This window comes from Hippocampus bargibanti, linkage group LG12 (assembly GCF_051943395.1).
Source record: "Hippocampus bargibanti isolate YZ-2025 linkage group LG12, ASM5194339v1, whole genome shotgun sequence".
In the NCBI taxonomy this organism is placed as follows: domain Eukaryota; kingdom Metazoa; phylum Chordata; class Actinopteri; order Syngnathiformes; family Syngnathidae; genus Hippocampus; species Hippocampus bargibanti.
Genome location: NC_142745.1, coordinates 6,105,001 through 6,127,687, shown reverse-complemented (window position 1 = coordinate 6,127,687; position 22,687 = coordinate 6,105,001). Strand labels below are relative to the sequence as shown.

General features: G+C 39.4%; 1 protein-coding gene across 1 annotated transcript; it reads right to left on the bottom strand.

Annotated features, from left to right (window-relative positions):
- Window positions 1-41: 41 nt before the first annotated feature.
- On the bottom strand, window positions 42-11,389 carry oxtra (oxytocin receptor a). Its single transcript, XM_089010129.1, has 2 exons — window positions 10,199-11,389; window positions 42-3,114 (listed from the first exon to the last, which is right to left on the bottom strand). The coding sequence occupies exons 1-2, from the start codon at window positions 11,103-11,105 to the stop codon at window positions 2,861-2,863; spliced, it is 1,161 nt and encodes a 386-aa protein (XP_088866255.1). The 5' UTR covers window positions 11,106-11,389; the 3' UTR covers window positions 42-2,860.
- Window positions 11,390-22,687: the final 11,298 nt, after the last annotated feature.

The window sequence follows — 22,687 nt, the reverse complement described above, 5'->3', positions numbered from 1 at the left end:
CTACTTTTTTTCCATACAATGTAGCTTTGCGAGATTCCAATTGGCAAGAGTCACGTGTGGGCAATGCAGGCCAAAATTTGCAGTAACGTTCTGAGATTTATGATGATTGTTTGACATAGTATAAAATGCATATCGGTTGTTTCAAATTTTAATGAGACCATTAAGAGAAATACCCTTTACGAAACCGTGGGCAGTACTTTGTTTCTTTTCGCTCAGATCACTCCTGCTGTAGGGTGGCAATAATCAATGAGCCGTGATTGAGAACGAATGCGTAGATTGGGGGAGATTATTTCACGTAATAGATTCAGAAGGCGTAAGCGACGTGCTCTCAGACGTGCATGGGAATAAATGGGCATTGAAAATGCTGGGTTAACAAAAAAAAAATCAACCCAAATAGGGTGGAATGAATAACCCAGTGCAAGTTTAAAAAACAACGCTAGGTTATTCAGACATGGATTTACAGGGAAGGTAGAAAGGATATTTTTGGATTAAAGTGCATTTAATTGAGGATTTGACCCGAGGAATAGAGTCAATATTTCGATCAACACACATAATGATGATTCAAGTGAGTGAAAATGGCTTACAAATTTATCAGTCAAGCTGTGGATCAAAGAATGGTTAAAACGTTTTTACATGAACCTCCTTTTTTCTCACTTTATTCTCTTTTTTTTTTTTTTAATAATAGTTTTCACATCTCACAGTACATCGTATAAATATTTTACACTTACGCAATCGCCCACAGATGCAACAAAGCAGCGGCGGACCGTCAGGGCCTGCAAAGCCTTCTCTGCTGGCCTAAAAATATCAAAATCATGGTCTGATATTAATTATATTTTGTCCATGAATTCTTCTTAAATAATTATACATTGTGTTTCAGCTTCCTTTTGTTACTTTTCCCCTTTTGCGCTGTTTTAAAATATGTCTTTTCGTATTTAAGCATTTCACCAATCACATTTCAACCATCATTTGTTACAGTGTCAGAAATCTACCTGGACGCCTTCACAATCAGTTCCGTGCATTTGATACCTGTCGCATCAAACTGTTACTTTAAACAATCAGATTTCGAGTTTGCAACCCAACCCCCTTCTAGAAGGTCCTGGTCAACGTCAGAGTTTTCGCAAACGATGATTGGCTAGTGACTAGCCAATCGCCGTTTGTGAAAACTGCTCTCTTCACAAGCGGCTCGTGACAATGGCATACTGGCCAGAGCTAGCATACTGTATCGGTAGCGAGCTGCATAAGCAAATATATTGTGTTGAGTTAATAGCTGCTTTGTCAAACCAAAATGGCTGAAGGAGGAGAAGAAATGGATGTGGTTGGAGATTTCCTGTTAAAGCCATTTTCAAGCCGGACTTTTCAAGAAAAAATGGACATCATTAAGAAAGGTCGGTCAGTTATTTCCTGGCTAATGGTACCCTATAGAGGACTTGTAAATCACACCACATTTTTCCAGTTTGGCTTGATTCAGACATAGCACTACTGAAGGCCTAGCGATGAAATCTACGGCCCGCCACTGCAATAAAGTGAACAACACACAAGTTTTATACTCTCAGCTACGCTTCCCTTTACATTGGTAGCACACCAATATAGTAGTTTATAGATATGCACAATATTAAATTCATAGAAAATGTCAGCAATTGTTGTGTCCGTCAAATTCCACCGTATCCCACTGAGAGGTCGGCAAAATGGTGGAGAAATCAACCCCTATTGCAATGTCAGCAATGATTTTAAACTTGTCGTAAGTTTCATAGCAATGAAGGGGAAACTAAAAGGGTGATTTAAATCGAATAACGTTTCGATTGCAAGCAACAACGTGTAGATTTTGCAGATGGATTTACAGGGATAGTAGGTAGGATATTTTTGGATTAACGTGTCCACTAAAAGTTAGCATCACAAAATCTGTACAAGTTTCATTTCCTGTCGACGTTGCATTGACTTTGCAGGTGTGCCCATTATGGTCGCTGATATTTGTTTTTGTACTGTAGATCAAAAAAGGACAAAACATGAAAATAAGCAAACAAAGGTTGTTTGCTTGGCTTATTCCGTACTTATCCTGAAAATATTCATTGCGCTCAAATATTCTGTACATCCATTAGTCATACAGTGAGACCTCAACTTACTAACACCTTATCTTACAAACTTTTCGTCTTACAAACGTCAAATTTCTGAAAATTAAACCTTATAATGACCACTATTTTCATAATACACACCCACCACGGCTGGCGGAGTGATCTTCGGCGGAAGCGCACGACCGAACAGCACCAGAGGTTAAGTTACCAACAGTCCTTATGAAAGGTGACTCTCCTTCCATAAGCCATCAACGACCATCAAAAAGGTAAATAAAACTTTATTTTACATCACAGTTTAGTTCTTTAATTACAGTCCTCATGTAATGTGCCTCTCTTTCCAAACAGCAATTCCCTTTGACCTTCGACCTCCAACGCCATTCCATCAAGCTATCAATGACCATCACAAATGTAAATAAAGTGACTTTATGATACAATGCAGTGTATTTCTTTCATTACAATACAATAGCACATTTATTATACATAGAATAAGGTATGTTGTGTGTAGTTTTAAGGCTTATTTAGTTGAAAAGTATATTTTATGGAAACTCGGTAACGGATTATTCCCATTTTAATGGTTTCCTATGGGAAATTTTTATTTGAGATACACACTTTTCTCCTTACACACTCTGTCTGGGAACCAATTAAGTTCGTAAGTTGAGGTCTCACTGTATTATATTTACAGCCTAAATCTCTGTTCTGTAAATGCTATTTAAACCATAAATATTTCTCTTTAATGAATGTCCTTCTGGTTCAATAAACAGTCTTGTTGTGTAAGTGGCAGCCCCGAGCGCTCACGTGCTGGACGTCTGCGTGATGCTCTTCTGGCTACCGTTGCTTTTAATGACCAAGGTGGACGAGATGCTCTTGTGACTGGAGTCCAAGTCGCGCTCGCAGCGGCACCGCGCCGAATTGAGGTAGCGTGCGGGGCAGCAGAGGAAATTCTGTCGCAGGTCGTGGAAGAGGTGGCCCGCGAAGCACATGTAGATCCACGGGTTGCAACAACTGTTGAGGCTGGCCAGCAACATGGAGATGATGAAGGGCGTTGCTGCGGAAAAGGGCAGGAATGGAATTGTTAGGTAGAGGGGAAAAAAAAACCACACAGAATGACTGACTGCACTGATGTATAAAACATGTTGCAAGGTTAAGTAAATCAGCAGAGCATCAATAATCATTCGTATCGCCAACCCATAAATAACAGTGAGTGCAAACAAAACCAAAGTGCGGTGGGGAAAGCGAATCAACCCAGAAACCTTTCTATTATATTTTATGTGGCCACACTACAGTATTCCAAACACATCATTCTGATTAAAATAACATTTGTGGAATATGAATTAAACAGCACAGTTATCTGAAGGCTTTAAAGGACAACCAACGTCACTTTTTTGTTTTTTAACTGACACCAGAAAAACGTTTTATAGCATCTAAAATACCCAAAACACGCAGTATGTTATATTTAATCAAATGCAAAACACCAATAAAAATGACTTAAAGTGTCCAAAATCTGCAAAAAAATTGAGCTGTGAATTGGGCATTTTCAGAAAGTCCCGCCCCCAGTTCGTGACGTCACACCAAGACGTCTTGCATTGCTAGTGAATCAAAACAATGGCTTCAGATTCGAAGAATATGCTTTCTTGTTACACATCCAGTTATGAATATGATTCAAATAATTCTGAAGAGGAAAGCATACATGTTTGCAATCGATTAAAGAATTTATTCGTGTCATTTTGAGGCAAATGGGTGGGGGGAATGTCTCTCCCAAAAAGAGGCAATTAAATGGCCACCGAGCTGGGAGGAATGAAGCAGCCCGTTTCCACATGCTGATATATTCCTTTCATGGAGCTTGGACTCCCTCTGCTGGCGGCTTTTGTTTGTAGCACATGGTTTAAAAAAAAACAGTACAGCAAAATACATTGACGTGATGGAAAGACGCTCTTTTTTTACGGTCAGGAGGCGGTCCTTTTCTGACGTCACATGAGTACTCGTCACCAACTCAAAAACAAGACTTCCTGAATGTTCAGAGCGAGTCTTAAAATGTAAAGTATAGCTATGTGCGGTGGAATCTTTGTAAAATACGCCCAGTAGAAGTCATTTGAAGCCATTTTACAAATTATGGACACAACTTGTCCGGAGAAGTCGGTTGTCCTTTAAAGTTCATCCTAATTATGCTGAAGTGTGAAATTTTAATTATTATTTGTCTATTTTTTTCACCCCTCCGATCAACTAGAAACACATTAAAAAGTAATACAGAGTGCTGATTCATATATAGTCCACTTTATATGTTTATATGTTTATATTGTGGGCAAAAAAATCTCTCCTAATCTTGTTGTGGTAGTTATGTCTAACATGTTGCTCCTATCAGCGTTTGTCCAGATTCTCATTTGCCTGTTTTCATTCCGTAACAGTGAAAACGACACTCCAGGGAGGCTGATGACCGTTTTTCTTTTGCTTGATTTCATTCTGAATGATTGGTATTGTATGTGCTATTTTTTTTTTCTATCTACCAACGGACCTGGAAATCCAAAATGTTTCGACATCACCTCATTCGAATAATTACACGTGTTAAATGATCTCACAGGTTGTGAATCACCGCCAGGTAAATGAAAATGCATCTTGAGGCTCATCAAGTCAATGATGGTACCGCCTCCCACTTCATCAAAAAGGAACTTGCCTCTTAATGTTTTCCCCATTCTCATTTGCTGCCTTCTGTGAAATCCTGGTAGCGTTTAAAAGAAAGAAAGGGTAAAGAAGAAGGTGGGGTGGAAAGAAAAAAAAACAAATAGTCCACCTTCTGCAGGTTTGTAACTCTGGACTTTCTTGTCATCAAGTGCAAGTGAATGCAAATCAATAGCACAGCATGGGTGAGTCAGCAGGCTCGGTGTCGGGGATTTTTATTTTCAGCAGCCAATATGTTGGAGATTGCCACCAGGTCAGCATTGGTCTTTTAGTACATCCCCGTCACCATCAAAATGAGCCACGCAGGCTAAATGTGAAATCACAGGTGGCAGCTAATGGGGCACAATTACTGCCTGCTGATCATTTTCGTAAATTCGTAACGCTGATGTGTTTCTGTGTTGAAGCCGAGCCAAAGAATAAATGAGACGCTGTACCAGGATGGGTGAAATATGAAGGAGAGGGCCCATTTTCACACTCCATTTCAGTACTTAACAATTGAACCGGGTGAAAGAGTCTATTGCAAAGTCAAGTGTCACTTAGTGAAATATGATGAAAAAGAACAATCATGAAGTACACCGCTTGGATGCAATTCTAATGCCAAATCAAAAGTATCGTGGCACTGGGCCATGACACCGAAAGGAGCTGAACTATAAAAAAATACAGTGAGTCCTCAACTTACAAACACCTCAACTTACAAACTTTTTGTCTTACAAACGTCAAATTTATGAAAATTAAACCTTATAATAAGCACTATTTTCATAATACACACCCACCACGGCTGGCGGTAAAGCTTGTAGCAGACGTGCACATTGCACCATGATGTCCTGATCCACTGGTGAAAAGGACGCTTTGCTCTTTCATCTAGAACTGCTTCATACAACAAAGGGTTAGAAACTGCTTAAGATTGAATAACCGTATCTTTGTGTTGTCATATTATTTTTTTGGTGCTGTTTTGACTTCAAGATAGCGTCGCAAGAGTGGCTGCCTTTACAGCAACTCCTGTATTTTGATTTTCTACTTCTTCCTTTCCTTTCCTCTTCCTTCCATAACTTGGTTGCTGTGAAATGTAAATTTCTCCACTGCAAGACTAATAAAGGCTAATCCAAAACAGAAGCTGGAAATGTAAACTGTGATAATTACATGTGTAAGGTGTCACGTGAGGATTGACATTTCTTTTGTGTTGTATCACATTATTTGTTATTTAGTTTTATGTTGTTGTTTTTTTTGTGGCTTAAAGATGGCGCCTTTACAGTAGGTGCTGTATTTTGTTTTTCTATTTCTTCCTTTCCTTTTCTCTTCCTTTCACAACGTTGCTGCTGTGAAATGTAAATGTCTCCACTGCGAAACTAATGAAGCCTAATCCAATCCAATCCAAGATTCAAATCACGAAATCCCAAATCCACCATCACAACAAATATGAACGTTCCAAAGCAAAACATTTGAACCCTTTAAAGACAGAAAGGATCATTTTCTCTTGGATTAAAATGCACCTGCATAGACAATCTTGTATTTGTTGTTCAGTGCTGTCTGCTGCCTGTCTATATTTGACATTAGTGTCAGTCTAATGGATAGTGATCTACACTCTGGCAGCAGGCACTCTGGCCTATCTGTAGTACGCAAACAATGGCACGTGCATCAGACGATTAGGGCCTTTCTGAGCGTTATTCACGTGGACAGTGATCATCAGCCTCCTTCCTGACAGATGCCGAAAGGAGAATTAAAAAAAAAAAAAAAAAAAGATTCTGTTTGCCAAGTGAGTCGTCTAAACTGAACTACATCACACTGAAGTGGCGGTTTTGGTCCAAAGCAAACAATGTGGCTTGAAAGTCAAGGATAGCCTTCACACAAGTACTTGGATGGAGCCTTTTACAAAGGAGGGACATACACACACAAAAGAGGAGAATCATTTTCTTCTTCAAAAAACATTTTTGTACACTTGCTATGATAATTTGTGATTTGTTTGTTTTGGGCGTTTTAAAGATTATTGAAGACCTTTTTTTTTTCTTGGACAGTTTTTCTGATATGGCTTTTGGAAATAACATGATAAGGAAAACGTATATTCCCCCATACATCTCCACCCCTTGTGGCAGGATAAAACAAAACATCAAGGCGACACACATACAATCGAGTATGCTTTGTTGCTTCGCCACACATAAAAGGGCCCTATTATTTCAAACAGCTCTCAGTTTGATGCAATTTCAACCGCAAACCACAACAATAAGCAGGGAGATTGTCCTAAAAGTCACTATATGCGTCCTTTTTTTTAGTTTGTTTGTTTCAGGCAAAAAGCCCAACATTTCAAATGCCTCACATCAATATGATAACATAAAAAAAAGAATTGTATACTGCAGTGGCAGGCCGTACATGTCACACCTAGGCCTTCAGTAGTGCTACGTCTGAATCAATCCGCAGCTGCCACTGTAAAAAAGTGCGGTGTGATTTACTACACATCCTGTACTGTACTTGAGGGTAAATTTAGCCAGGAAATAACTTGTGAAGAAAGAAATACTGTCATTAAACGGTTTGAGTTTTCACTATCAACGTGTGGATTCATGATATGGGGTCAGAAGTCGCTCTTTCATACCACAGAGAAGATGATTGGCGAAGGATGACAAAGCATCAATAATAACCTCATAAAATTGCAATATTATTTGCTATTTTTGCTAGTTCGATCTTTCTTAATGATGTCCAACTTTTCTTGAAAAGTCGGTCTTGAAAATGGCTTTAACAGTAAATCTCCAACCATATTCATTTCTTCTCCTCCTTCAGCCATTGAGGGTTGACAAAACCGCTATTAAATCAACACAACAATATATTTGATTATCAGAATCAGAATCAGAATACCTTTATTCGTCCCGCAATGGGGAAATTATGCATCTCGCTAAAGATATAGTGTGCTAGCTCTTGCCAGTATGGTGTTATCATTAGCGCCTAGTGATACTATGACTAGCTAGCCAATCATAGTTTGCAAAAACTGACGTTGACCAGCGCCTGCTAGAAGGCGTTGGAACCCCTTTTGGGTTGCCAACTTGAAATCTGATTGGTTAAATCAACAGTTTGGTCGACACATTTTATGCAGTAGGGCCTGCAGAACTGATTGTGAAGGCGTCTAGGTACATTTCTGACCTTGATAACAAATGATGGCTGAAATGTAATTGGTTAAATGCTTAAATACAAAAACACACATCTGAAAGCAGGGGAACAACAGGGGAAAAGTAATAAAAGGAAGCTGAAAGACAATTTGGTATTATGTAATAAGAATTCATGGTCAAAATATAATTAAAACCAGTCCATGAGTCATATGTTTTTAAGGCTTTGCAGGCCTTTACAATCTGCAACTGGTTTACTGTATTCACTTTTGGTACACCTGTGACTTCAAATGCTGACTTCTCAAAACTCAGCATATCAATTGTATGTGAAGGGCAAATTTTCAGGACCAGGTCTTATGAAATGGTTATTTCCAACCAACACTGCTCGCTTGTAGATTAAAAATAATGGTGGCATCTTCCCAGATGTGCAACGAAAAAGACAACAATTGTCCGTGGCAATGCGGGTGTGAACCACGTCCAACTAACCGATGACCATGGGAACTGTACAGCGCTTGTCATGCTTTGTAGCTTATTGCTGTTAAATGTCAACGAGACACGCCAATGTGGCCCCAGAGGCCACACATAAAGCTTGTGGACGTGCGGTCGTGCACACTAATTTGATTAATGATTAGCCGTCTGACACTGCGCAGCGAGATGAGCGACACGAGGGACACGTGGGAAAAGGGCGGTTAGCGCATTCTAAAAGCAAAACAAATGGATTCAAAACGGGTGCATACACACCCGGCGCGATAAAACTCATTCAAACCTGCCTTTGTGGAGCTTGCTTTGTTCACTGGGACACAGCTCACCATTGAAGGATATTTCACAGAGCTTTTGCAATGGATCTTATCGAATTGTGCAGGTGTTCCTGTTGAATTCGCAAATTATTGTTTTTACTCACCATTATTGAAACGAAAGAATAGAAAAATCTGATGGCACAGTACCAAACATAAAATGTCACTGCATAGAGACATCCATTTTTTCACCCAAATTTGGGCACCTGGTCACCATCAAACATCTCATCAATACAAATGATTACCTGCCAAAATTAGTTAGAAGTAAATCTTTATTTGCTTGGCTGTCATGTGCCAAAAACTAAACAAAGGCATTTCAAGATTTTATTATTTGTCTTCAAATCTTTAAATGGCCTCGCTCATCCTTACCTCTCCGAACTCATCCACCCCTACATACCTTCTGGACGCCTCAGGTCTGCTGACCAGACATTATTAGATGTGCCAAAAACTAAACGGAGGCTCAGAGGGGATCGAGCCTTTTCCATTGCTGGTCCCACTCTCTGGAATGACCTGCCACTGAACATTCGGCAAGCCCCCTCATTGCCCATCTTTAAAACCCGCCTCAAAACTCACTTGTAAAATTTGGCATTCGACTCAGCATGATTCCGACTTGATCTTTGTTTCACTCCCTGGTGCTTTCTACTATCTTTGTGACTGCTTTATTTCATGTATATGATAGTTGTCCATGTTAAGCGCTTTGTTCCAGCTTCAGCTGTTGTTAAGGCGCTATATAAATCAATAGGTATGGTATTGTCATTGAAAATGTGTTTGTCTTGGTGGATTTTACCAAACTGCCATAGTAAGACACGGAAAGGACTATCCATTCAGGTCATATTTGAGCTGGTGTCTGTCCGCACAGACTGTTTGCTGAATTGGTCACGAGCAAATAACAATGTAAAAACAGACAATATTTACCAGTTGCCTAGTAAATGATAACATTTTACAGAATTGGTTTTAAAATGATTCATGGATTACAAATATGTCTGTACATCGAGCAATGCTAGTGAGGTATGATATGCTGACCAATAACACGCGCAGCCGCTAGATGGCGACGTTACAATTCACCTGTGTAGCCACCTGTTGCCTTCCATTTAAAACAATGGCTTTGTGCTCACCTCGAAAAACAACAAAAAACAACTACATTTATGGTTAATCTCAAACGAAAATATTTATAATTCGTATACGGTCTACGACTTTCTATTTATGTATTTTTGTTAGGTGGTTGGTTGGTTAGCTAGCTAGTTAGTTAGCTAACTAACTAGCTAGCTATGTAAATAGCTAGCTAACTATTTATTTATGTATGTATTTATTTAGATATTTTTTTGTTTATTTATCTATATTTTTGGGGGGTGCCGTGCTCAAGCGAGATATGTTTCGTTACCGGACTGAGATGGCAATGAAGTAAATAGACTTCAAATTCAGTTGCTGTTATAACATTTTGCTTGGTGCATGGTATAATTTAAATGTTCCAATGTAAAACATGCACCTTGGGTCCAATGAAGGTTGAGGAAGACCGCACAGTGGCTTTTACGCGCAGATTAAAGCGAAGGGTTGTGAAATAATTTCTACTCACCCTCCCGTGGAGCGGCAGAGTCCCACGCAGACCACATCTGCACGGAGAAGAAGGGAGTCCAGCACACGATATACGCCAGCACGATGACAAAAGTCATCTTGACGGTCGTCATCTTGGCTTTGGAGATGAGTTTGACACTGCTCACCCGCGCCAACGCGCTGCCTCCTTTGCCGATCTTGGGCGTCAGACTCATGCACTGCTCCCGTCTGGTTTTCAGCTTAAAGTTTTGCCATATTTTAAAGCTGATCAGACCGTAGCACACGCTCAGGATCCCCACCGGGATAATGTAGATGGTCAGGCTGATCCACGTGATATACGCCTTGGCGCCCCACGGCGTGACGAAGTCGGCCCAGCAGTCGTGCACTCCGGAGCCGGCCGAGCCCACCTCCCGGAGCGAGAAGATGAACATTTGAGGAATGCTGAGGAGCATACTGAGGCTCCAGGAGAACACCACGTAGAAGCGATCCTTCCGCCTGTGCAGGGAGCGAAGAGGCTGGCAGATAGCCAGGCACCTGTCCACGGACATGAGCACCAGCATATAAGTGGAAGCGAACATGCCCACCACCTGGAGGTACTTGACCAGCCTGCACAGTAGATCCGGCCCGTAGAAACGGAAGGTGATGTCCCAGATGAGCTGAGGAAGGACCTGGAAGACAGCCACCACCAGGTCGGCGATGCTCAGGTGCTTCATGAAATAATACATGCGCGACTGGCTGTGCTTGGCGCTGTGGATGGCCGCCAGGACGCACAGGTTGCCCGTGAGCGCCAGGAAGAGAATCAGGGCGAGGACGGTCACCTCCACCTTGGCCACCTCCTCGTCCCTCTTTAAGGGGTTCGTGTGGTTGGACTCGGAGGACCACGAGGCATTTACCGGCCACGCATCACTTTGGTTCAAAAAACTCTCCATTGGCGCAGTTCGTGCGTCACGCCAGAGAACCTCCAAACATTCTACGTGAGTCGATTAGGGCAATTTCGATGCATTAGTCCGGAAATCGGCGTCCAAATCCAGTTCTTGACAAAGGTAAGACAACACATCTACCACACACACAAAATAATAACAACAAATGTCAATAATAATAATAACTCACTGATTGGTGTTAAAAGACCCATTGCGTCATTATCAAGCAAATATCAAGTAGTGGAAAAGTGAGGATAAAAGTGCCACAAAAAAGAGGAGAGCTACGGCCAACTCCTCGCTCGGACTGGAAATGAGCATCACAAGAACAACGCCACAGCATATGTATGCTGTTATGTTCCAGTCAAAGACACGTCCCACTAAACAGGGCTGCTCCATAAAAGCCGCTAGGGGGCGTCGCGCACCAGTCGCACATTCATGCGCGTTCACAATTTTTGACGGCTACGCCCGCGCACGGAAAACAACACACTTGTATCAATCAAGCTGTTCTGAGAATTCATATTTCCGTGGAGTTACCTGAGGATATTCATTAACAGCAGTACAGTACTATATAAAAAAAAAAACAAGCGAGTAGTAATTCTCAGTACTTGACCACAGGACGCTTTTTGCACATAATACTGATTACATGAAAAGATCGAAACAATTCAATAATGGGCATTATTTAAAAGCAATGTTGGAATAATTAGTAAGCAAATTCCAACGTGTGACTCATTTAGAAGAGAAACAGAGCTGTCCAAAAGAAGGCTAAAAAATAATAATGACACAGGCCCTCCTGGCAGAGCTTTGGAATGGTGTTGGATTGGGATTGGATTTGCCTTTATTAGTCTCACAGTGGAGAAATTTACATTTCACAGCAGCAAAGTGATGAAAGTGGTGTTTATGAGTTTTGAAATCTGGCAATGAAAACTGAGAAGAAGCCATGACAGAATTCATGTCTTTGAATTGACGTTTTCACAAGTAAAAACTTGACAAATTTATAGCAGAGCCATCCATCTTTCTGGTTTCATGTCAATTACCTTAATTGTTTGTTTGTCAAATGTGATGAATTCCATTTTGGTCGATCTTTGGTAGATCTCGGTGGTGCAGTATGATAGATATGAGAAAATGATTGCCCGTGTCAGAGAAATACAGAGGTTTGTGTCAGGAAGGGCATCTAACGTAAAAGCTTGGCCAAAACAAACTTGCGAATCAAACTTCTGAAGATGGAGGACACTGATTCGCTGTGGCGACCCCTTGAAGGGAAAAGCCGAAAGAAAAAGAAGAAGAAGTCTCTATAAAAGCGGAATTAAAGGAAAAATGACAACAATACAGTCTTGTTTTGACTATTTTACGTATCTAATTATTTTTAACCATTATTCAGAATCATACCTAAGTAAATAGTTTCATTTACTGATATTATTTGATTGTTATGCACCCTAAATATGCTGCAGGACATCTTTTTTTTATTGCAAAGAATAGGGAACTATATTGTTTTATCGCGTTTGGTGAGTCTTTTGCAGTTAGTTGTGGTTTGAAATGTCTTCCTGGGTTCCTGTTCAGCCAGTCTTGCGTTTAGCAGGGACTTGGATGACAGCGTCTTGTTGGCACTTAACACTTTCCTCTTCCTTCCATAACTTTGCTGTTGTGGAATGTAAATTTTGCTGCTGTGAGACTAATAAAGGCGAAACAAATCCAAGACAATAACAATATTTTGTCATTTATATATATTGGGAATAAATAGTGGACTTAAAATTGATCCTTGCGGCACACCAAGTCAGAATGTAAATTGGGTTTACTTTGTGAACGAAGCGATCGGTTCTTTTTTTTTTGTTTTTGATGCATCAAATACAAGATCACCATGTAATTTAAAAACTCGCTCTTATTAGGGTCACATTGCACATAACCTGTAGTCACTCATTTTCGATAGTCCTTGTTCTCATTTGGCTCAAAGGGGAATTGGAGTCCAACCCTGCTGACGTTTGCCAGTCAATTGCAGGGCACAAATGGACAAACAACAATTTAAATATGCATTCATGCATAAATACAAGGTAGAGTCTTCAATTAAATGGATACGTATGTTTTTTTTATGTGGCAGGTCAGCGAAAATTGGCACAAGGACATATGAAAATATGCAAATGCCACACAGAAAGGCCGTTGATGACTAAAAAAAAACAAATAAAAGAATGTATCGCCAGAGTCAAACGCAACCTCTCCTTGGAATATCCACTCCTTTGCGGCCTTGAGTCTGGAAATCAGTGGATTGACTGCAAATTCAGAGCATTAATGTGAAGAGTGATCATGATTTAGTGCCACCTGAAAAGCGAAAGGGCAAGGGGAAAAAAAGACAAATCGTGATCGATTGTATCTAATCCAATGACGAAGGTATTTGTGAGGAAATTATATGTTAACTTCCTGAACTACATTCTTCTGGTCAGCCACAGGGAATACGCCAGGAAACGGCTACAATGCAGTCATCCAGAGACACTGTCCGTATTTGTGAAAGATGAGGTTCAGTAAAATATCGTTAGCAAGGTCTCAGAATGAAGACAGAAAGCAGAGAGGGTTTAACTGAGCCAATTTAGGAGTTTTTCTCGATCTGAGCCGTCATGATTTTTTTTGCCTTTAATTATATGTGATTACATGGCATGCTTCAGATATTCCATTACTCAAGTAAAGTGGAAAAAATTGTGATTATAGTAAAAGTCACAAACAAATTGCTTTTCAAATTAATTTCTTTGTTTGTCGAGGTTCACAGGACTACAGTTTGTGACATCTACCCTAAACTCTAAGTTATACTTTCTCTCACACAATGTAAACTTCATTTGGTACGCACATCGTGGCTCGTTTTGTTTTTTATTTTTTTGTAAATTTGCTCTCCACGTGGCTCCCAAGAAAATAAAAAGTCCAAGTAATTGTGCCATTAAGAAGATTACGATTTTGCAACTTTGGCAATAAATAAATAAACAAACAAACAAACAAACAAACAAACAAACACATAAATAAATAAATAAATAAATAAATAAATAAATAAATAAATAAACAAGTAGCCACATCAATAAACAAATAAACAAATATATAAATAAATAGATAATGAAAAAAGCAGTTAAATAAATAAAAGACAGACAGACAGACAGAGAGAGGTAGGTAGATAGATAGATAGATAGATAGATAGATAGATAGATAGATAGATAGATAGATAGATAGATAGATAGATAGATAGATAGATAGATAGATAGATAGATAGATAGATAAATCGATAAATCGATGGATAGATAGATAGATAGATAGATAGATAGATAGATAGATAGATAGATAGATAGATAGATAGATAGATAGATAGATAGATAGATAGATCGATAAATCGATGGATAATATAGATAGATAGATAATATAGATAGATGATAGATAGATAGATAGATAGATAGATAGATAGATAGATAATAGATAGATAAATAAGAAAATATTGATGTGCTAATTTGGGGCAGGGGGAGGAGGGCTTGGAAAAAATAAAAAATAAAAAATAAAAAATAAAAAATACAAAATACAAAATACAAAATAAAAAAAAATAGATAGATAGATAGATAGATAGATAGATAGATAGATAGATAGATAGATAGATAGATAGATAGATAGATAGATAGATAGATAGATAGATAGATAGATAAGAAAATATTGATGTGCTAATTTGGGGCAGGGGGAGGAGGGCTTGGAACGGATTAGGGCATTTATATGGACAATGTATCTCTACTTACAATTTTTTTTTTTCATAAATTTCTTCCATAAGTAGAGGTTGTGGTTTTAAATATAATAGATCATCATTATCATATCATAATTTTAAAAATGATTGTCCTTAGTCGTAGATGTGAATGTGGATGATTGTTTGTCAAACCCCCCCAACCCCATGCAAGTGACCGATGCCCAGGCCAGGTTGCATAGGGCCTTTTTTGGGGCGAGGGGGAGTTTGGGCATTGTAAATGGAAGGCCCTCCTGAGTACCATTCTGCCTGCATCTGTCACGGCTTGCGAGGTGGTGATGGCGGGCGCGGATCCCAAAAAGCAGGCAGGAGGGAGCAGGAGGTTGTTTGACAAATTGCATTAAAATAAAGGTCAGCAGGAACAAAATGTAAAACATCAAAATCATCTGAATGGAAAAAATACAAAGTAGCAAAAGAAGACCAAAAGTAAAAGTCCGCCAAGGTTAAACAAACACATGCACAATGCATGCAGCAAACAAGCAGCAGACAAACAATGAACCGGCACAGGATGATCGTGCCGGGTGTCCTTTTAAGTGTCAATGATTAAACGACCAGCACCTGCGAGGCTGCAGGCAGGGCTGACGTCGCTACCCGCTGGTCGCCAACCAGATCATGACAGCATCATACCGAGATGCTTCGGGAATACTTTCATTGCCCTTATTTGGCCGCATGAGCAATGCTAATTGTCTAACACGGGACATTCAAAAGCAAAATAGTGTCTTTGGATGAATGTTGGAAGGATGCCGGACGATCCGGCAATGCATAAAGTGCTTTGGAGTCTTGGCATTATTTCACTATTATTCCTGGTTATGAGTTTTTTTAAATTGTCAGATTGCGAGTAATTGCAGTTAAATAAAGATTTTATTAACGACTATCTCTTTATTATGACCTATTACAAATTTTTAAAATCTCTCAATCAGTGTACTCTGGAATTTTTAACCTTGATGTGGTCATTCTTATGACTCCACTCAAAGCTTGTGCACAATTTTGGAACATCGGTTATCCAAAGTAAATTAGGTTTTGCCCTTTGTTATATTCAACATTAGTATTCCAGAAATTGCCTCTTGCTTGGATTGCCTTTAAAGGGCAAGCATATTAGTTGTGTGTTGGTGTTTAAGATGAGATAGTCGGCAAAATAAAACGAATAAGAACAACAGATTTAAATTCAAAAAAGGTATGTCGTCATAGAGGTCGTCGTCATTTCGATTGTGAGACATATAGCAAGTTGAATACAGTGAAGCCCCATTTGCAAATTTAAATATTCATCTATATTTTTGTGACTTAACTCATTCACTGCCATTCAGGAAAATATGACATAGAGCGCCATTGTCAAATTTGTTCCGTTTTTTTTTTTTGTTTGAGTGGTGATAAAGCGCTTGTCAGACCTCTTTTCCCTTCCACACGGGGGCAGTATTTCCCCTTTTTTCCATGTTAGCGCTTTGTTACAGTTTCAGCTGTTGTTACAGCGCTATATAAATCAATATGTATTATATTTTGGACAGCTGCCCTCATTTCAAGCTCATATAACTCCAGACCCATATCATTTAGGAATTTACTTTTTTTTCTGATGAAAGAAGAGAGTCTAAGGTTTCTAACGCTGTATTGAATGTTTATGTAGTCCTAAAACTCAATATTAAGTTGGTCCTGGAATTTGACTGATAATGACAAAAACCCTGGCACTGGAATGGTCCTTGAGAGCTTTGAAAGGCGCTTATAAATCGAAAGTATTATTTATCATTATTATTTTTACACATGACTGGCAGTGAATGAGTTAATATCCAATATTTGGAGAAAAAAAACAATATTTGTAATTTTTTGGTAACATGGCAAAACACTGTAAAACTAGATGTAGCTGTGAAATGTGTACATGCGGAACATTTTTCGCTTTATGGTTAGAGGGCAAAATGTCTTAGGGGATAAGAACGGGATTTTTTTTCCCCCAATATTTTAAGGAGACGTGAAAATAATTATTTGTGGGCTCTGTGAGGATCAAAGTCTCATTTGGAGAGGGGATTCTGTATAAGCATAGTCTGAAGGCTGTCTCAAGGAGCCACTCTTGCTGTTGTGCACCCACGTTCATGACACCGTGATGGAATGTTACCGTGTGGGCTCGCTGTGCTTTCACCCAAATGCCGACCACTGAGACACATTTGTCACACCCGCTTTACCGAATGACAACCGACACGACAATTGAAGCCCAAATGCTGTCTTAATAATGTATCTGATGTGGTGGGCGAGTACGTACTGTAGTTGTTCAAGGTGGTTTCATAAAAAAAAAAATAAAAATAGCAGCAAATTATGTTAATGGTTGTGAAATGGTGGGCAGGCATAATACGGGGGACACTTGAAGGCTTGAGTGGCTTACAAAAGGTTTTTCTCTGCTGTGGAGAAAAATAATGATGACATGATGGATGTCCAAAGTGAACTTTCACTGAATAAAAGACAGGAATGTAAGGAAAAATTATAGCTTGGAGGCGTGGGGAAAACGATGCACTTTGAGCACCCGATATTAAAGATGTGTCGCGACAGTGTCTCGTCATATATATGATGACAAAGACTGAAACACTGACAGTTCACCCAAATTCACCCAAAAGTAGTACGTCTCAATGGTTTCTTCATTCATTCTGTAATACGATCACCCCCCCCCCCCCCACAACACCCCTCTTGGAAAAATAATCGTGCCAGCCCAGACTCACTGCGGGTATTATGTCTCTATGAAAATGAGTTGTCAGTACACATTTGCATAAATGTGAATCATTTTCAAACAAAAGATAAGAAAATAATACAATGCAATCCATACATATGGATTTATATCGCGCTTTAACAACAGCTGACACTGTAACAAATCGCTTAATATTAATTAACAGCTATCATACACAGGAATTAAAGCAGTCACAAAGATAGTAGAAAGCACCAGGGAGTAAAACCAAATAAAAGCAAGATGAACTACCATGTTTTCTTTTAGTCAGGATTATAATTAGGATCATTTCGCACAGTGAATAAAGCTTTTATAATTGGTGACATTTTCAACTGTGTTGTTTGTGATAATGGCCACCCCCTCAACACAATCTGTGTAGGCTCTCAGTCATACAGGTGAGGTCCATCGAGGAAAAGGTTCCTTCAGCCGTCATCTGTACTTCTTTGAAAATGTCGAATGTTTTGCCCCTTATCCAAAGAGCTTCGTCACCGAACTAAAGTTGTGCTGGTAACCCTGGCCCCTATATACATAATGGACAGAGGTGGCTGTGATGTACTGCAGATTGAGGCCCACTAGTATTGTCCTTGCGATGCTCAAAAAAATACTTTATCAACATCATAGGGGCAATACTAGTGGGCCTCAATCTGCAGCACATCTGCACCTAAAAACAAGCCACCACTCAATTGACAACAATGAGGTTAAAGTCTTAACTAAAGAGATTTTTGAAAGGCGCTTAGAAATGAAATGTATTGTTGTTATTATTATTATTATTATTATTATTATTATTATTAAAATAGTTGGTTTGAAAAGCGAGTAAAAAAAAGCATTTTTTGTAAAACAGCAAAATCTTTCACTAAATAATAATGGTGGTTTCAGGTTTAATTTAGACCGTGCTTACAACAGACTTCTTAGGCCGATACCACGTAGGCTTAGTCATGATAATGAGGTGATAGAACAATAGAAATAATCCGATTGGCTTCAGGGAGTGGCCCACTGCTCCCCCAAATTTCTAGCAGAGACCTATCAGAGCAGAAGTCTGGCACATCTGTCCATGAGTACCAGCACAACTTTGCTGACAAAGCTCTTCGGATGAGGAACGAAATGTCCGACACCTTCAAAGAAGTATAGATGACGGCTGAAGAACCCTTTTGCAGAACTTGTCCGGAGACATCGGTTGTCCTTTAAACCCACTAATAAAGCGGGAGACGATACCCACAAGTTTCTTATATAACGGCACAGTACACCAAGCTTTCAGCTGGCCATTTTTCTCTTGTGATCCGGTGCCATGAGGTGCATCTTTAAAGTGAATCGATACGCAGCGGGGTGGAAGGCACCATAGTCAATTGGATCTCAGCGGGTGACGTATTATAAATGCAAAATAAATCCTCTGTGGATGAGGAGGGGCGGTAAGCAGCATACTTGAAAAAAGCTCGCCGAGTGTAAACAGGAATTTCAGGCGCACATGGCACCAGCTCGAGACATACCGCACCCACTCTTTGAGCTCCAAGGCGGCACTTGGGCAATATCTCATTCCCGTCTGACTTCTTATATAATAACGGCAGTTTCCAGACGTTTTCCGCTTGAGATCTGAGGCATCGGCTTCCAAAACAATAACGGGATCAACCCCCCCCCCAGTGGTGCTTTAAGTTACATTACTATTAGTGACTTTGACCGCACTCGGGGGGGCAGTGAACCTACAAATCAAACCACATCTGACATACAGATAATTTGATGCCCTGCCCAAAGCCGTTTGAGGATTCAGTTAATCCTTGAGATCCCGTTTTTGGCTCATTGCACTCCAAAGTCAAATCATTCAGCATGATAGCAAGACGACTTGGCTGGACGTACTTGTAGAATTGTCCGACAACTGAGGTCAAAGAGCGAATTGGGGCATTTGTGGGAATGAACGCTTGTATTACAATCTGAGGTGATGGCACACAAATTGGAATTTTCCACAATCACACACACGGCTTGCTTTATAAGTGACAATATTGGGCTTAATAAGCACTGCTTATCAAAATTTATGACCAGTGGACTACATCTCACTTCCTGTTTCCTTTATTGCGTTACGATAATTGAAGCTACTATCAAAATGAACTTGAATGTATGTTAAAACAATAAAAAAGCTTGTGAGGTCCAGAAAGGCATAATAATAGACATATTATATCTTCTTCTTTTCCTTTCGGCTAGCTCGGTCAATCACCCAAATGAGCTACTACTGTTCCTGAGTTGCTGTGAAAAGATATCCAAAATCATCTTCAGGGGTCGCCACAGAATATATAATTGTTTAATAAGTCAAAAAGAAAATGTAACTTACTGGAAATGTAATATTTGTATCGTCATTTGGAATTGCGCAGGTTGCAGTCAGTGCTGATGTGACCAAAAAAAAATGGACTCGTTTATTATTTGTGAAATTTACAATCCCCAACAGTCCAACATCTTAACGGATTTCTGCGTTTATGATCGTAATATTTAACATTTTGACCATACTATTGTATATTTTTTCTTGATGTTCCTTTTCACCCGGAATGCAATACAGTAAAGTCTCGTTATATCGATATCGGATATATCGATAGTCCCGGTTATATCGATACTATTTCTATGCACGCACAGAGAAAATTAAATGCAAACAGGGTCGGATATATCGATAGTCCCGGTTATATCGATATTTTTTCGAACTCCCTTGAATATCGATATAACGAGACTTTACTGTATTTTCAAAATAAAATTACGAATGCATAATTGTTCTTGTAATTCTAATTCTAAATGTAATTCTTGGAATGGAATATAAAGATTATTTTGATGATATATAATAATACATTTCATTTATAAGCGCCTTTCAAAACTCTCAGACACTTTACAGTCACAGGATATTTTTTCTGCGAGTGAGCAGCGGCAGCCACATGCCAGCGTTCACTCAACCCGGAAGTTACATAAAGTAATGAGAATAAAATTGTATTGTACATGTAATAGAATTCATATTTTTTCTCACAATTACACAATGAGTCTGTAAATCTTTCAAAAATGACAATTTGCACACACAATACCGATTTTTTTCGATTACAATTCTCACTCCTTTTTTAAAAATTATAATTATCATAAAACCTGCCGAATTCATGGTTTCATTTGTGATACTACATTCCCATAATTTTACAACTATATTCATAATGCATGATCCCCCCTCCCCCCAATTTAGTACTATTATTCTTTGCTTCACTTGGTAACAATGCTGACAAATTAGTTGGGAGTCAAGTGAATGACATTTTAAAGACAATTAAAAGGAGCATACAGTGAGACCTCAACTTACAAACACCTTAACTTACAAACTTTTCGTCTTACAAACGTCAAATTGATGAAAATTAAACCTTATAATAAGCACTATTTTCATAATACACACCCACCACGGCTGGCGGAGTGATCTTTGGCGGAAGCACACGACCGAACAGCATCAGAGGTTAAGTTACCAACCAGTCCTTATGGAAGGTGACTGTCCTTCCATAAGCCATCAACGACCATCAAAAAGGTAAATAAAACTTTATTTTACAGCACAGTTTATTTCTTTAATTACAGTCCTCATGTAATGCGCCTCTCTTTCCAAACAGCAATTCCCTTTGACCTTCGACCTCCAACGCCATTCCATCAAGCCATCAATGACCATCACAAATGTAAATTAAGTGACTTTATGATACAATGCAGTGTATTTCTTTCATTACAATACAATAGCACATTTATTATACATAGAATAAGGTATGTTGTGTGTAGTTTTAAGGCTTATTTAGTTAAAACTATATTTTATGGAAACCCGGGAACGGATTATTCCCATTTTAATGGTTTCCTATGGGATTTTTTTTTTCGAGATACACACTTTTCGCCTTACACACTCTGTCTGGGAACCAATTAAGTTCGTAAGTTGAGGTTTCACTGTATTTGAAACTTGATAAATACTCACGTCAGTGTCTCATCTGTTTTTCTGCTTCCAGAAATTGCCTAGGTTGGCATTGTAAATACAGTTAACACTAAATATAATGGTCTTGTCATTGGACCGTGCTAATTCACCAATCACAGACAGCTTTGGTGAAAATTGGCCGTTTTTCCTAAGTAATATGGCAAAAGATTTATTTTTATATCCCAGAGTTTTATTAATGTCAAAAATATCCATCTATTGATTGCAGTAGTTGTGTTTGAGCCTATCCTTGCACTCAACAGAGGGCACCCTGAACTAGTTGCCAGTCAATTGTAAGGCAAACAACTATTACCGCTCACAATCACACCTCAGAACAATTTAGTGTTCAATAATCCTCCCATGCATGTTTTCGGGATGCGAGGTAAAACTGGAGTACCCGGAGAATATCCACCAGGCCCCGGGAGAACATTTGATCACTGTGAGGCCGACGTGCTAAACAGTCGACCACCCTGGCTAAAAATATGCAGTACTTTATTCATAAAAAAAAAAGTGTTCCGAAGCATTTGTTCTGGAAACATTGGTATATTTTAGACATTGCTTATCCTGTTAAGGGTCACGTGGCGCTGGAGCCTATTCGCGTTGACTTTGGGCGAAAAGCACACTAAAGCTTGGACTGGTCACCAGCCAATCGCAGGGTACACGCATAGAGGAAAAACAAGCACGATTGACAATTTCATGTTTTTGTATAACCATTGAAATGTCAAAGTAATTCAAGCAAGAGGATGAGCAAAGCAAGAGCCCAGATTCAAACTCGTAACTTCAAAAGAATGAGCTAAATATGCTTTTACCACTGTCCCACCGTGGCGATCAAGCCACGGCCATTGTAAATGAAGGTCGCCCAATGACGTGGATGTGCAGTATTGACATTTTCGAGTGCGCTAGTCAGTCAAGGACATCACAACTCAGGAACAATATATCAAGAGTTGCCCCGTGTGACATTATTCAGAGCAGGTTTCATCCACGAGGAGGAGGTGGGAGTCACCTTCTGGCACTGGCGGAGCTAGAAGGGTGGGCTGTGAGGGGCATTGGCCACCCCTGTAATATGCTCATATAACTGTTTTGTTAGGTGTTGTGATTTTTCCGTGAATTTCGTTTTCCAGATTACACCCTGGTCTTCGGAACGCATAATGAATGTTTATCAGCCTTTTCTAAGAAATGTTGAGAGTTTTCAAAAATGT